Source organism: Primulina eburnea, chromosome 11, assembly GCF_022965805.1.
Source record: "Primulina eburnea isolate SZY01 chromosome 11, ASM2296580v1, whole genome shotgun sequence".
NCBI lineage: Eukaryota > Viridiplantae > Streptophyta > Magnoliopsida > Lamiales > Gesneriaceae > Primulina > Primulina eburnea.
Window position 1 is genome coordinate 4,491,456 of NC_133111.1, and position 16,459 is coordinate 4,507,914.

At 37.3% G+C, this 16,459-nt stretch overlaps 2 protein-coding genes across 2 annotated transcripts; both read left to right on the forward strand.

Annotated features, from left to right (window-relative positions):
• Nucleotides 1-1,130: 1,130 nt before the first annotated feature.
• LOC140805101 (pentatricopeptide repeat-containing protein At3g51320-like) lies at nt 1,131-3,629 on the forward strand. Its single transcript, XM_073161291.1, has one exon. It carries the CDS (start codon nt 1,545-1,547, stop codon nt 3,261-3,263), a length of 1,719 nt encoding a protein of 572 aa, XP_073017392.1. The 5' UTR covers nt 1,131-1,544; the 3' UTR covers nt 3,264-3,629.
• Nucleotides 3,630-4,673: 1,044 nt separating this feature from the next.
• On the forward strand, nt 4,674-15,366 carry LOC140805013 (uncharacterized). Its single transcript, XM_073161191.1, has 3 exons — nt 4,674-4,845; nt 4,974-5,111; nt 15,113-15,366. Exons 1-3 carry the CDS (start codon nt 4,755-4,757, stop codon nt 15,127-15,129), a joined length of 246 nt encoding a protein of 81 aa, XP_073017292.1. The 5' UTR covers nt 4,674-4,754; the 3' UTR covers nt 15,130-15,366.
• Nucleotides 15,367-16,459: the final 1,093 nt, after the last annotated feature.

Below are 16,459 nucleotides of genomic sequence, written 5' to 3' on the forward strand. Positions count from 1 at the left end.
GAATTTTACGAGGATGCTGATGCAATTTGCCCAAAATCTTTTCTTTGGTAATATTCTATGTGGTTCCTTGTACATTATCTGCTTATACTCCAAAATGCATCCTAACATTACGTCTACCCATCCATAATAGCGGAGACTATGATTTCTGTGTTATGGGTTAACTTTCAATCTTCTGTACTGAAATACCAATGCTGAGAATGATATAGCCTTTGCCTATTATTATTAGTCGTGGTGATATGAAAAATGAGGCAATATGTTGCTTTATGTCATGAAGAATCCAGAGTACTTTGTGTTACAGTTGTTCAGCTACTGTGCTACAATTATCAGTGGAAGATTGTGACTTGGGATGGATTCTAAAGTTTTATTGCTGGAAATTGGCAAAGATGATGTTGGAATTTTACAGGGTTTGGAATTGGCAAACTTGGTCAAAAGTTCCAGGCTCAAGCTTGATCAATAAATATGACTTCAAAGGCTGGTCTTTTGTCATTTAAACCATAGCCTGGATTCGAGCTTTTAGGAACATATGGCTTGAAGCTCTTTTATTTTCTTATGTTGCTTAAAACATTATACTTATAGGACATTGGCAAAAACTTGTGTGACTGTGTGAGACGGTCTTACATGTCGTATTTGTGAGACGGATCTCTTATTTGGGTCATCTATTAAAAAGTATTACTTTTTATGCTAAGAGTATTACTTTTTATTGTGAATATGAGTAAATTGACTCGTCTCACATGAGACTCACTCTAGGGCATTTGTACAAGAAAACTATGAGCTGCATGTAAGATCGAACAAATATATCTCCAATTTGTCAAATATTATTTTGCAACCGATGACTTTGTTTTATGTATGAGTTGTGAGTTTTTGAATTTGGATAGCACAATTATCAATTAGATGTTAGCTATAATTTTATGAAGATTGAAAAAGGATACAATGAGATGTAGATTGAGTCGAGTTGAATGAGATTGAGTCGTGTAAGTTTTTATTTTATTAAATTATGTAATAAATTTTATTATATATATAATTAAAATAAAAATTTAAATACACAAATGAAAAAATTAGATTTTAAACAAATTTGAAAAAAAGATAAAAAATAAATCACATTCACTTTCCTTTTTTTTAACAAACTCTTTCAACAGTCCCGTTTTCCCATTTTTACAGTCTATAACATGTCTTTGAGATTTCAAGAATCCACGGCACGAAGACCTAAATTAGCACGTAGCCTGTTCGACGAAACTCCCCAACCAACGCTTTAACCTGTGCAACTCCATCATCCGACCTTGTGAACAAGCTCCATCTAATGTTGGATGCATTTGTGGTTTCTAAACGTCTGGTGATCTCCAGAATACGGGCCGGTTACTACACTTCTGCCTGCATTGTGCCCATGTTTGGAATGATCTGATTTACTGGGGTGGCGCGTTGTGCAGAAAAGTGTGTATATGTGCAGAATGGGCGAGTGGCTATTTTCCAATCTCGTTTCATAGGCAATGGACACTGCTAATGGCGGAAGTTGTGACTCTGAGACAGAAGCTTCGAAAATCCGATGAATGGCCAAATTTGTTAGATTCAAAAACTTCCCTTTCTCTCAAGCCTCCAAACGGTTCCTATTTCACTTTAATTCTTTTGCTTCTTCTTATTCTTCTTTAGACCAGAAAGATTCTCATCATATTAAGCAAGATTATGTTTTGTCTAATCGTATAAAAGACAAAGCTCTTTACTTTCTGAACTCTTGTAAAAGCTTGGCCCATATTTTCCAAATTCAAGCCTTCTTAATAACTTCAGATCTTTTCCAGGACCCTTCTTTCTCCGGACGCCTTCTGAAGCTCTCCGCAGATTTGTGTGATGATTTCTACTATACAGTCTTGATTTTCAGGTGTATTAATTGTCCTGATACATTCTGTGTCAATAGAATCATAAAGCACTATTCTTGCAGCAGTTATTACGAGGAAACTATTGCCTTTTATATTGAAATGCTGAAAGAAAGCAGATTTTATCCTAATAATTTTACTTTTCCACCACTTATTAGTGCTTGCGCTAAAATGAATTTTTTGAGTTTGGGGCAAATGTGCCAAGGACAGACTGTCAAATTCGGGGTGGATGGTGTTTTGCCTGTGCAGAATTCTTTAATTCACTTCTATGCTTGTTGTAAGATAACTGATGTTGCTATGAAAACGTTTGTTGAAATGCCCATTAAGGATTTGGTGTCTTGGAACACAATTATCGATGGTTTTGTGAAGGCCGGTGAAATGGACGAGGCACACAAGCTATTTGATTCAATACCCGAGAGGAACGAGGTTTCTTGGAATGTTATGATCGGTGGTTACTTGAACTTTCAGAACCCAGGGATCGCAATGAAGTTGTTTAGGAACATGATGAAATTAGGATTTAAGAGTAATGATACCACCATGGTGAATGTGCTTACTGCTTGTGGGAGGTCAAATAGATTAAAGGAAGGAAGGTCGGTTCATGGTTTTCTTCTTAAATCGTTTAAGCCTTCTAGTCTGAATGTAGATTCTGCTATTATTCATATGTATAGTAAATGTAGGAGGGTGGATCATGCTCAGATTATCTTTAATAGAATGTCGAGCAAGAACTTGGTTTCATGGAATGTGATGATTTTGGGGCACTGTATCCACGGTAATCCTATTGACGGGCTTAATTTGTATTCAGAAATGGTGGATAATAGTAGGACGCTGAATAAATTAACTCCAAATTCTGACAAGAATCTGAATCTGTACGAAAAGGATTGGATTCTGCCTGATGAAATTACGTTTATAGGTGTTCTTTGTGCATGTGCACGCAAAGGAATGTTGAACGAGGGGAGAAACTACTTCTCCCAGATGATTGACGTGTTTCATGCGAAGCCGAATTTTGCTCATTACTGGTGCATGGCTAATCTCATGGCCAGTGTTGGTCAAGTGCAAGAGGCAGTGGATCTATTAAAGGACATACCAACTGAAACTTACCAGTTTCCAGAATCCTCATTATGGGCAGGATTGTTTGCATCATGTCGTTTTCAAGGGGCCGTGAACTTGGGGGAACAAGTTGCAAAAGACTTGATCGAACAAGATCCTCAGAACTTCTCCTATTATGCTTTACTTGTAAATATTTATGCTGTTTCAGGTAGATGGGAAGAAGTTAATAGAGCAAAAGATATGATGAAAAAGAGAGGTATTAGCCGAATGCCTGGTTGCAATCTCAAGGATTTAAAGGAAGTAGTTCACACAACTCTAGATCACGAAGCAAATGACAGTGGGATTAGCTGATAGAGCTGATAAAGTGAATTATCTATGTTGATTATTCTCTGCTGATTATTACACATTGCTACAAGTCCTATGAAGAGGCGAGGAAAAGAGAGCGCGCATCAGCACGTGAAATCTGGCTCGTGGAGCTCTCCATTTTCAGTTATTTGGAGATTCTCAAATAAGTTAACATGAATATTTCTTACAGGCCTTTCAATACGTTAGGATCAGTTTTGATGAAGTTTCCTTAAAATCACATTCGATTTCAGTTTTCCAAATGATCGACACAGAGTAAGCATAGTTCTGAATCTGATAACAGCTTATGTAAGGATCAACATCTTCATTACTTCCATCTCAATCAATGGATAGAAATTTAGTTATTTATTTTCACTGTGGGTGCTTGGAAAAGTAATCATTATTAATTTTAATTATTTTTTCTGAACAGTGAAAATATTTTTAAAACCTCAACTGAGATATGTGTAGTTATAAATATTATACAATATAATTTTCATGCAATAATAAATATTCTTTTATATCTCTTCAATACAGGTTTACTAGTGAAGCAACCTTAATTATGCATCTAATAATCCATGTTGATCTTCGCATATGAGATTCACATAAAAATTATGAACTTCATATGCAAGAATAAGTGTGGGATAAGAGTAAGTTGAACTCTACTAATTGGACTTGATAAATTCATAAGCTTTTATTCAATCTAATAATAAATTACCAAATACAATATACTACTACGAAAGTAGATATAAACCAGCCTAAGTGAGACTAGAACTCAAGATTCTTTTTTGAGGGCTTCTCCCTAGGTGTGATCATCGGTCGGTTCGATTCGGTTTTCAGTTTTTTATTTTCGTTTTTTCGATTTTCGGTTTTACAAATATATAATCCGATATCTGAACAATTTTTCTTCGGTTCGGTTCGGTTTTATTTTCTACCGAATGGTTCGGTTATTTCGGTTTTGATACAATTATTTAAATTAATAAAAAAAATATATTGTAAAATATAATTTGTTATCTTTTTACATGATTTCACAGTGAAACATATAAATATAAAGTTTAAATTAATTACATAAATAACAATCAACTAAATATTATTCAAAATAATTCTTCATTCAAAAAATATATAATAAAAATAAAATTATTAATTTAATGAAATTTCGGTTTTTTAGATAAAAACTTTTTTGGCATATATAATTCGAATCCGAACTAAAGAAATTTTGGTTTTAATATTTATATCCGAATTATAAAATTCGATTTTCAGTTTAGGTTATTCTTCAGTTTTTTCGATTTAAATTTTCCAAAGTTCGAACACCTTACCTACGACTGGTCCAAGGTATGTTTGGCCTGTATTTTGTTTTTTGAAAAGACAAGTGCTTTTGCTTTTTCCAAGATATCTAAAATATTTGGCAAATGCTAAACGTCACGTGGAAGTATAGATAAAATAATAATTTTAGATTGTCTTGGTCATTTGACTGCAACATTCCAAGTGAACGTAGGCGGAAGGATGCCGTTAAGCGCGACGGCGATCGGAGCTCTGCTGGGATTGGGGACGCAGATGTACTCGAATGCCCTGCGAAAGCTTCCTTATATGCGCCGTAAGCACCCTCGATCCCTTTATCCTCTTCCCTCTGTATATCGATATTTAATTATATAGAGGATATTACTTTTGTCATTTATTGATGGATCGATTAATTGAACAATTACGCGAAATTAAATGGCATAGATCCGTGGGAGCATGTTTTGGGAATGGGAATAGGGGCGGTGCTCGCTAATCAGATGGTGAAGTGGGACGCTAAGTCTCAGGAAGACCTTGACAAATTGCTTCTCAAAGCTAAGGAAGCCAACCAGCGTCGCTACTTCGGTATTTCAATGTTTTCTCTGCAATTCCTGTTGTAATTGGGGTTTGTAATTCAGTCTGCAATCTGGCAATTTGTCACTCCAGTGATTTTTCCTTTGAATTCATTCTGTCTTAATTACTATCTAATTTGTAGTAATTGTTAACTTAAATGGGTGAATGGTGGGGTTGAGATTTAGTCCAGTTGAGTGCCCTGTAGAACCAATGTTTGAATGCAGTTTTCGTGGAACCATTTCAAGTGAAATCAGGGAACCAATATCATTGGATTTACTCTTCTAGAAAAGTTGAAAAGTGTTTTTCGATTTAGCTTATTATTATGAAAAATGAATGAGTAAAAGTGCAGTATTATAGAACTTGATTGTACAATCATTTCCTTCCCGTTTTCTTTTAAATCAAACTTGAAAATGTTGTACTCATCCAAGGTTCAAGTAAAAACTAAAAACTCTGTTTTTACCTCAATGGAGTCGAAGATCTTAATTCCTAACTTAAAGTTACTTTATGTGACATTTAAAATGAGGTTCTATTGATTTAAAATTGTGAGGGCTCGTGCTCCTGATCAACATTTAATTATCAATCAACCAGAATTAATTAATTTAAACAGGGAAAACGAATAAAGATTTTCCATTTGGTATTACAGAAATTTTGTCATGACATCCCTGTAAATAGAATATATCGAAAATCAGAACAAAACATAGTCATATCATCAATCCACAAACATGCAGAGCCGACAAAGCTCGATCACACAACCAACAGTAAAAAATATCGTAAAATATCAATTCAACTACACGAGGCATTTCCCGACAAATGTATGAATTAATTGTACAGTACGTGTGTGTGTGTGTGTGTATATATATATATAGGAACACAACAAAGACAACTCTCACTGGGCTCCACTGGCAGACGCTCCACTTGACGCGTCAAATCTGTTGGATAACCAGCTATGGAATCACAAGCAATCACGACATAAAAAAAATAGAGCTCGGACCCTGTATGATGAACCAGTAAATTACTACAAATATAATTAACCTGAAATAAAATCAATTAAAATGTAATTCAATGTAATACGTGAATGGTAACAACAAAATAATGGATATTAAACGGAGCTTATAATTAACCTGAAATAAAATCAATTAAAATGCAATTCAATGTAATACGTGAATGGTAACAACAAAATAATGGATATTAGACGGAGCTCAAACGAGTCGCGTCAACAACAGTAGCAGTGGTCACCCGTGCCAGGAGCGCAGCATCAAGTTGCCGCTCATTCATGCACATAGGTCGTCCTCATACTGTTATCAGGAGTGTGATAATCTTATGTCTCCATCGATGACTCAAAACATCTCAACAAATCAATATCAATAGCAGTCAGAGGAGTCAAGACTCAACGTGCTATGCAAAGGCAGTTAATATCACTAGTCAACTATTATCACTTAATTTTTTGAATAAAATTTGTTTGCAATAAAGTGAGAATTTATTTTATTTTTAAAAGAAAATAGGGATTATTTTGAACTTTGCACATTAACAATCAAAATAAACATATGAATGCAATCACATCATCCACATAAACATATAATGCATGTCACAACTCATTATAAAATATTTAACATCAACCCACGTCATTATAGACTTCGTAATGAAAACAGTTCATACGTATCTCTACCGAATACTTAAATTACCATAGAAATATAATAAGGACTTCCAGACGAATCCAAACCTGTGACAACTAATTATTCTCATCAAATTCACATTTTCCAAAATTATTCAACATACTAAGTTGCGTTATTTTAATTGCTAACAATTAACTTTTTAGCCTAAAAATCCCATTATCATAAATTTAGGCAGTTTTTTTAAGTTTATCATTTTCAGCTTGTAACTAAGCTCGATTTTAAGGTCATAACTCATCTAATACTTATCCAAAATATACATAGCTGCAATCCTAACTCAATTTCTCATATTTCATCAAAAGGCATTGAAGTGAAATTCGATCATTTCAACAGGCTAACTTACATGAAAACATTAACTATGGTCTATGTGCAACAGATTCTGATACAGATTTCAAGTTCGCCGCTTGATAGCATAAAATTCACATCTAATTCATTTTCCACCCAAGTCAAGTTCCACCAATTGGAAATGAAAAATATTCGATTGTATAAGTTTGTCTAGTTGGGACCAGATTCAAAATCTCAACCGTTTACGCCCAAAAATTACTCTAACATACTGCATCAACACGAACCCGCGAACATAATCCAGCACATGGGCAGTTTCAGTAAAATACGTTGAACTCTTTCGATTCTCAACCAAATCATACGATTTTGGTGTTATTTCGAAGATAAAACATAGCTCTATAACTTTCATTTGAATTCCAACTCAAGATTCCTAACCAAAACATTCTCAGAATTTTTTTTTTTGATAAGAAACAGATATTTATTATTAATATATGTTAATGTCCATTACAGTCAGTGGACTAGAAATCCACTACTAATGAAAAGAAAACACAACGTCTAACAATAGATGTAAGACCAATCTCTTAATAAATCAGAAATCGATAAACCGTTGAAGTCTTTGACTGATCGAATCCAGTTAGCTATATTGATCTTGATATTCTCCCAGCAATCTTCTTCTTTTTGTTCAATCTCTTGAAAGATTCTTCTATTTCTCTCTAGCCATATCGCCCAACATATTCCGTGCATCACCACTCTCCAAAAGATTTTCCATTTTTGCCAAGCAACTGACCAAGGTCTGTAGCAAACAAGTCCTTTGATGTTTTCGGAGTAACCCAAACCAGTCTCAATTCTTCCAAAGCCCTAGCTCATAGTGCACTACTGAAGTTGCAATGAACAAGCAAATGATCTTGTGTTTCCGCATCCTTACGACACAACACACACCAGTTTGGAGAAAGAGCACAAGTAGGCCATCTCGTTTGAATCACCTCGGATGTTGGTAATTTTCCAAGTATTGCCGTCCAAGAGAAGATCTGAATTTTTGTTGGAATAGGTGTTTTCCAAATGATATCGAAGAAGCTGAATTGTGGTGTAGAATTATGAACGTTGAAGAGAGAATTGAACAAAGATTTGACCGAAAACTTCCCCGATGGATCCCCCTCCCATACCCTGAAATCATCAACCCCTTCCACCATTATTACCCTGTCCAAAATACCTAGGAACACAGACAATTGATTGATCTCTTCATCTCGAAGTGATCTACGAAAATGTAGATTCTATGATAGAGCAGTAGATGAGTTAAAAGAGACGAAATGAGATATGGTTAAGTTACGACCCTATGAGATGAGATATAATGAAGGAAACAAATCACGGAAAGATGACTCCCCCCACCAAATGTCCTCCCAAAATCTAATTTTATTTCCCCCTCGAACCTCTAGTCGCACAAATCGGTGATAAATCGGGTAAGCTCTAGAGATGAATTTCCACGGACATCTGAAAGTTACATTTTTCGCCAATCCCGCGTCCCAACCATTTTCTTGTAGGCCATACTTACTCCTGATTATTCTACTCCACAACGTGTCATTTTCAACACTAAACCTCCACCACCATTTTCCCAATAATGCAATGTTTCTCAAACAGATATTCCCTACACCTAACCCACCACGCTCTTTCGGTCTACTAACCTTCTTCCATCCAACCATATGGCAATGTGTTTCGCCCTCATGTCCATCCCACAAAAAATCACGCATAGTTTTCTCCCATCCCGCTGCCACTCCTTTTGGTACTTTGAAGAGAGACAAGAAATAAATTGGCAAAGCACTTAGTACCGCAGCGATCAATGTTAATCTCCCTCCCTTGGACAAGAAAGCCTTTTTCCAAGTCGCTAATTTCCGGCTTAATTTAACCGTAATAGGTTCCCAAAAAGATGCTTTAAGTGGATTGCCCCCTAGAGGAACTTCCAAGTATTTCATCGGCCATTGATCCCTACGACAACCAGTCGTGTGTGCTATGTCGATCTCAAGTTCTTCATCTTGGTTTAATCCCAATAAAGCACTCTTTTCCCAATTGATCCTTAAACCTGACATGTCACAGAATAGCTTCACCACTTGCACCAAAAAGCTAATGTGTTCCTCAGTTTTAACAAAAAACAAGGTATCATCCTGCAAATTGTATATGTGACACTTCCACCTTTTCTCGTCCCACCTCAATCCCACTGATTAAATTTGTCTCTTTTGCTTTATCGATCAAACTGCCCAACACATCCACTACCATGTTGAAAAGAAAAGGTGATAAGGGATCTCCCTGTCTAATCCCCCTATATGACTTAAATTTCCCTCTTGATCTTACAACATTAATCCGGTAAATAATCAATAACGAGTTAATGATCGAACTAAAACCGAATTAATTCGTAGTTAAGGCAGCCTATACATCGAACAAAAGAGGCTGGAAAATTGAGTTTAAGCTTCTTAAAACTCGAAGCAAAGATAGGCTAGCAGATGACCAGTTGTGAACGGCGGCAGATGGTGGTGGAAGTCATCGGCAGCAGCTGGAAATCGTGAGGAAAAAGCTGGGTTGGTTCAGAAATATTCCCTAGGCTCAAGTAGGACCAACCCATGCCATGACCTTAGCAAGCTGTTTCTGACAAGAAGAAGAGGCGGCGATGGTGGAAGAAACAAATTATGCAGCACAGGGTCGAAGAGCTCGGAATTTTGTTTCAAGTTTTTTCGAAATTTTGGTAGCAAAATGAAGCCTAGGTTGAGATCTACCCGAATATATAATCACTTGCAAGTTTCTGGTGGCGAGGCTGTGGATATCGGCCGGAGAAGCTACGGTTCAGGGTGGGATCGGGAATGGGTTGGGGAATTGGGTTTCTCATTTTAGAAATGATAAGCGTGTAAGTATATGTGTATATAAATTACTATATATAGTAACTTGTACACAACTCCCGGTTTTGAATTGTTTTAACGTCCGTGTGTTATTTAATTCAAATATGTATTTTAATTTGCAAATACATATTTGTAACACACGATTAAATTATTTGGTTTAATTATTTTAAATTCACAATTTAAAATAATTGTTTCTAATTCTTAACCAATTAAAAATCAGGTTCTAACAAAAACTCTTTAAATTTCTTGATGACTAGTTATCATAATCCAGAAGTTAAGTTGAAATTTTAGTGTCTGAGTGGTAGAATAATTTCAGTTTAGTTTCATCTACGTGATAATATTGTGGTTTTAGAATATTGGGGGAAAATAATGCTCTGAATAATAAACTTTACCTATTGTTACAAATGAATAGGTTTGACCTAGCGTAACCTGTATTTCAGTGCTCACAAGTCACTACTATCAAAAGGCAGTTAATGTAGCATCTGTGAGATGATGATGATAATGGAACTGAACTCAGAGTGGCCCAAGTTTTGAATGCAATATTAGCTCTATTGCTAGCTGGCAAAACCCTGTTTTAATCCACGTTGATGTATTCTCCCGACTGAAAACAGCAAAATAGATTAACGTAGGTGTTTGTCACGAAAATTGTGGGGCGTGCCAGGCACGTGTTTGTGCCAAATGTGAATGATCCGACTTCGTTTATCAAGCGTTGCGAGTCCCGATTCGACCGTTAGTTATAGTTCTTTCAATATGGCTTCAAAGCTAAACGTATAAACTGAGGAAAATAAAGAAATTATAGAGAGAATCTATAAACACCATCAAACTTAAATATGTTATTATGAATTTTGATTGACATTCTACAATAAATTTGAAGGAAGGAGAAAATACACTGCTTGGAATGAAATGAGCGAACAATTAATGATAGACTTCTGCAGAAGTTTGTTGTAGATTTTTTGTTGATCCTCTTTTTTTGTCCTCCCGTCCTCCTTTTTGTCACATTCTGCATGTTAGGATGTTCTACCCGCTTCCATACACCTGTCGAGGGTTGGTCTGGGAGGAACAACCAAACGGGGTTTTCTTTCATATTTTTTATCAGAGCCTAGAGGTGCTGACGAACTAGTCAAGAAGACTACTTTCAAGGTGGGACAGATTCTCGTTTCATTTGAGTGTGCTAGTGGCTCGTTAATATTGCCAGAGGAGTTTAAACGCAAAAGGATGTTTGAATCCGATGTATCCACTGGAAACCAAAGTGTTACGAAATCCATTCAAACCAATATTTTGAATGATTGCGTTGGTGCTCTTGTTAATGAAGAGAAAAGAGTGTTGATGAAGCGACCTACCAATAAGATGACTAAACATATCAAACCACTCTATATTATAGCGCATGTTAATGGAAAGTCATTGTCTAGGGTACTGATAAATATGGGTCTGCTGTGAATATTTTACCATACAGAATTCTTCATAAGTTGGGGAATAATGTGGAAGACTAATTCCTACGGAAGTCTCTGTGGCGGCTTTTATTGGGGAATCTACAAAAACTTTGGGAGTGTTGCTAGCAAATGTTACTGTAGGGTCTCGATCCTCGCTGTCAGCTTTTTTCGTGGTCTCATGACATTTGGGAAACCCAAACACCGCAACAATAAACCATTGTCCCATTTCATGTACATTTCATCTTCCATCAAGACATAATGTAGAATTCTCATCTTCAAACCGTAATGCAACTTCTGCTTAGGATTCCTCAATGCATCTTATTATCTCAGCCTCCAATCCCCAGCGAGTTCAACATCAATATCAAAGGTATCCACTTGTATTCCTCGTTGGTGAATAGAAGGATGATTTCTCCTTTGTTCTAACAAAAGTTTGTGGGTGAGCTCGGGCGACATCCTTAAACCAGAAGCAATCTGAGCCAATTAATCAGCTTCCCAGTTGTCTTTTCTTGGCACGTGTTGGAATGTCACATCTTCAAAATCGTCAAGGAGCTGTGAAGCATCAGTAAAATAAGGGGCTAACGCCAAACTTGAACATTTATATTCCTCGGACATTTGCTTGAGAACCAGCTGGGAATCTCCAATAATCAACACATCTTTAGCGCCCAAATCTCGTAAAATTTCTAAGCCAATCACTAGCGCTTCATATTCAGCCTGATTATTGGTGCATGAAAAGTCCAGATTAAATGACAAAGCTGTCTTAACTCCCGTTGTCGATGTTATCACGACTCCCACCCCTGATGCCCTCTCTGTACTGGAACCATCAAATTTCAAAGTCCAGGGCTGATTGACACAAAACACTGGAATAACCACCTGGTGCACTCCCTGCCACATCGACCATAAGGTGATCTGCCGGAAAATCAGCAATAGCTTGGCCTTTCACCGATTTTTGGGGGCAATAAATCAAGGTGAATTCGGCCAATGCCAGCGACCATTTGCCAATCCTTCCAAAGATCGTTACCAAAGAGTGCTCAAGAATCTATAGCAACACAAAGCAGGCCCCAATACATCAACGTAAAAATTTGAACAAACACAAAGAGCATCATCCAACTGATTCTTCCTACAGTCCCATCCCTCTATCTACTGAGACCGCCAACATGTTGTTTACTCTATCCACACTTGAGTCAAACGCTCTATTGTTGAATCGTACCGTCACGCCTCCCTTTGAGTTTGCTAAATTTATGTTTTTACCCCTCGCGCCTCCCTTTGAGTTTGCTAAATTTATGTTTTTACCTCGAGGGGACGTCAATTGGAATGCCTGGGTTGATAGATTGAAAAAATTCGATGGGAGCACCTGGCGAAAATAAGGCCTTTATCAACTCATTCAAATGTTCACCATTGACCGTACCTTTAATCTTGATCTCCCTGAAGGTGTCATTAGGCTGTGGACGCCGCCATGTAATTCCTTTATATTCCCCTATGGCCCCATGTCTATAACTTTACAGGATGTTTTGCAAGTTACGGGCCTTCCACTTATAGGGAATAAATATGCCGGACTAGTGTACACTTCAGGCTTGACCCAACTATCTGACCAATATTTGAACCCGTCCTCGTATTCCCAGGTTATTCGATGTTGGTGCAGGCTGAAACGAACCTCCTCCACTAGTGAGGAGCGCATAGCTTTTATGTGGGTTCTAATATGCAAATATTTTTTTTGTGGCAAACCTACCATGGAATATCTTGCTCTTGCCAGCCGCCAGGTCTTTGAGTGTTGGGCAGGTACACGGTTTGGGTGTGATGTTTTTGGGGTCCCTTTACCACTGATTGAACGTCGCTGTGAACGACACACCCCTTTCTAAGGTCAATGGGGTTATGTGGATCCTCTAGATGTGGTTGTTTTCTTATTTTCCTGAGCTAAAATATACATCGGGACTACTTTCTGAGCGGTTATCATGGAAGGAGCTAATGTCCTGTCAGAGTGACTTCACCGTTGCAGGGGTTTGTTCATTTTTTGCGATTTCTCCCTTTTGCTAGGGCACTCCATCGTCCTATTTCCTCCACAATTGCGGTCGAGGATTACCCATGGATCAGACACATGGCTGCCAGCAAAAAAACTGATGCATTATCCTTTGTTAAAGATGTGTGCACTACAATCCTCCATCCTCGTTTCTTAGTATATGACAGGACCTCCCCCCGTGACCAGAGTACCCACATCTTTGAATTCTATAATCCACTTTTGTACCCTTCTCAATTGGGTTTATGTCCGACCGTCCCCTCCAATGCTTTATACCTGCCTCGTCCTCTGAATGACATGATGAAAATAGAATTATCCCATAAGAAGTTCACTTCCTCGTCTCTGATAGAGCTGTCAGAACAAGCAAAATCTTTCAAGACTCCTGTTATAGCGACCCCATTTCAGCGTCTGACGATTATTTTGAGTGGTGGACTGCATGATATGACCGTCTTATCCCTGTGATGCTAGAAATTTCAGGTATAGCTTTTATCCATATTTTATGTGACGTCTCATAACTTGCACCCGAGGATGTATAGTGATGGGGGAATGCGCGGGTATGCAGTACCAAATTCAGGGAATAACACCCGGGGGGCAATCTATCACCCACACCAGTTACGACAAACTCCAGTGTTGGATTTTGAGACGGTACGTGATGTTATTCAAGAGTTGTATTGTCCAGGAGTGAGGCCAATCAACCGACCAGAGTTTCACAAACCGTATCTTGACATTGTTGATCGTGACAACCCTTATCCACGAGGATACCACATTCCAGACTTCAGTTTATACTTTGGGAAGATGGTCAATCTAGCGTGGAACATGTGGCAATGTTTACAATCCAATGTGGGGAGTTAGCAAATCTGGAGAATTTTTCTAATTACGAGTTACGATTGTTCCTCAATTCTTTGACTAGCACCGCTTTCACGTGGTATGCGACGCTACCTCGAAATTCTATTATGACTTGGCATGATATGGAACGTCAATTCCATACACAATTCTTCCGAACAGTACCTGATTTGCCCGGGTGGGATGATCAGTCCCATGCTTGGTTTTGACCTTTTACTTTATCCCACAACTGTAATGAAGAAGTAACTATGGATGGCTACAGTAGTTTCAGGGAGCATATGATAGAGCAAGCTATTTTAACTGAAAGAGAACCAAAATTTGATTCAATACCATAGAGAATCAGACAAATCTATTCGGTGAGTTGATCCCAGATTTAGGATCAAGGAGGGGGGTAGATAGAACATCTTCTGCTGTTTCTGTAAATTTTGAAAATTGGATTTAAGTTTGGTTCTTCCTTTCCTCAATTTCAAATTTGGGTTCTAGCCTTTAGTGTCAAATTGATTGAATGTTGTAATTATTATTCTCAAACTTTCTATTACTCACTTTCATGAAAATTTTGGAATCTGAATTCGGAAGAGCTTCCAGTTTTACATGGTGAAAATTTTGTATCATCAGAAGGAAGTTAACTAATTGATGCGAGACATTTGACATAACCTCAAAACAAAACAAAGCCAACATTGGCCTTAATGGCCATTTCGTTCACTTGACACTTTGTATCATTTGTTGGTATAATGTCAAAGAAGGACACTTGGGCTTAATAATGCTAATTTACGTATAGTGAGATCGAACTTTTTTTTGTACTTTACTATGTCGTTGCTTTTATTCTCGCTCTCTTCATGGCTTAATTGTTATGAATTTTCCTCTGGTATAATCTGTTTGGATAATTTAATTGCAGATGATGATGAAGATTAGAATCCTGATATTGGGGTTGAAACAAATTTTCTTCGGTGTAAATCACTTTACTGAGATTACTGAGATTGTCATTCTCCTACCCGTTCCAGTTACAGATGTTATAAACATCTGTTTGCCTAATGTCTAATCTTATCTTTCTGTATGGCTTTGGTGTCAACTTTAGAAACGAAATACTGATTTCTTTGGTTATTACCTGAACCTGAATTTGAATGAGTAGATTGCATGAAACTTCTTCGATTGAATGCGTTGCTAATGAGTGAATATAGCAGTTTCTTGAGATTGATATTTTGGTTGTATTCTCACAAGGTGTGGGATCATTCATGCGTGGATTGGGTTTGATATATATTTAGTATTTTAAAGCATGTGTGGTCTATGTTAAATCATGTCACGCGTTAAACAAATTTCAAATCATAAAATGGTATTTAGACCTGATTAACGTGACATAGTTCAGTGAAAATGGATGGCTAATAGTGCAACACACACTCTGCACAACTAGAAATGTTGGACATGGTTGTAACTGATTTTGTAACATCACTAGTCTCCTCTTTAGCTTTAATTAATATGGAACGCTATTCTGCTTCAAAGCTCCTGAGAGAATGCTCTTCTCGCAAGTTAATTACCTTTACTGCCACTAGGGTACCGTCTCTGAGTACCCCTTCGTAAACGACTCCATAACTCCCCATACCCAACAAATTACCTTCACTGAATCCATTAGTAGCTTTTTCAAGTTCATAGTATGAAATTCTTTTTTGTGGATTCAGTGAAGGTGTTTGGTTCAAATCAATACTTTTCTTGTGTCGTTTTCTGAACACCATCAATGCTGCAGTCAATACAAGGACTATTGAACACCGTCCAAATCAATGTATAGTGCAATGTTTAGTTTTCTTTTTCTCCTTGGCTGTTGTAAGGACTCAACTGACATGGTGGAACCTGAAACCGAGAATCTCCACATAGAGCCTCATTAGATGTAAAAGACTTCCTCGTAAAATTCACGAAAGGGCCACCATTTGGGATCTCTCCTGTCAATTCGTTGAATGAGACATCAAAGTATCTGAGATATGCGAGAGCCTCCAATGATTTCGGAATCTTACCAGTTAGATTATTGTCTGAAAAATCCAAACTTTCTAAGCTATGGACTTTTCCAAGTGAATCTGGCCCTTCCAGTGTATTATGAGCCAAAGAGATATTCGTCAGCATTTCAAAAGCACTGATGGTGGTAAATGTTACCTGATAAGTTATTCGTCGACAATCAATGAGATACACGGCTTTAAGTTGCCGATTTCTGTAGGTAAATGGCCACTTAACTTGTTCGATGAAGCATTGACCGTAA

Excerpts from the sequence above, each read along its gene's own strand:
- LOC140805013 (XM_073161191.1), top strand. The coding sequence starts at position 4,755 with ATGCCGTTAAGCGCGACGGCGATCGGAGCTCTGCTGGGATTGGGGACG. Across the intron at positions 4,846-4,973 it reads AAAGCTTCCTTATATGCGCC|ATCCGTGGGAGCATGTTTTG; the intron begins GTAAGCACCCTC and ends TAAATGGCATAG.
- LOC140805101 (XM_073161291.1), top strand. The coding sequence starts at position 1,545 with ATGGCCAAATTTGTTAGATTCAAAAACTTCCCTTTCTCTCAAGCCTCC.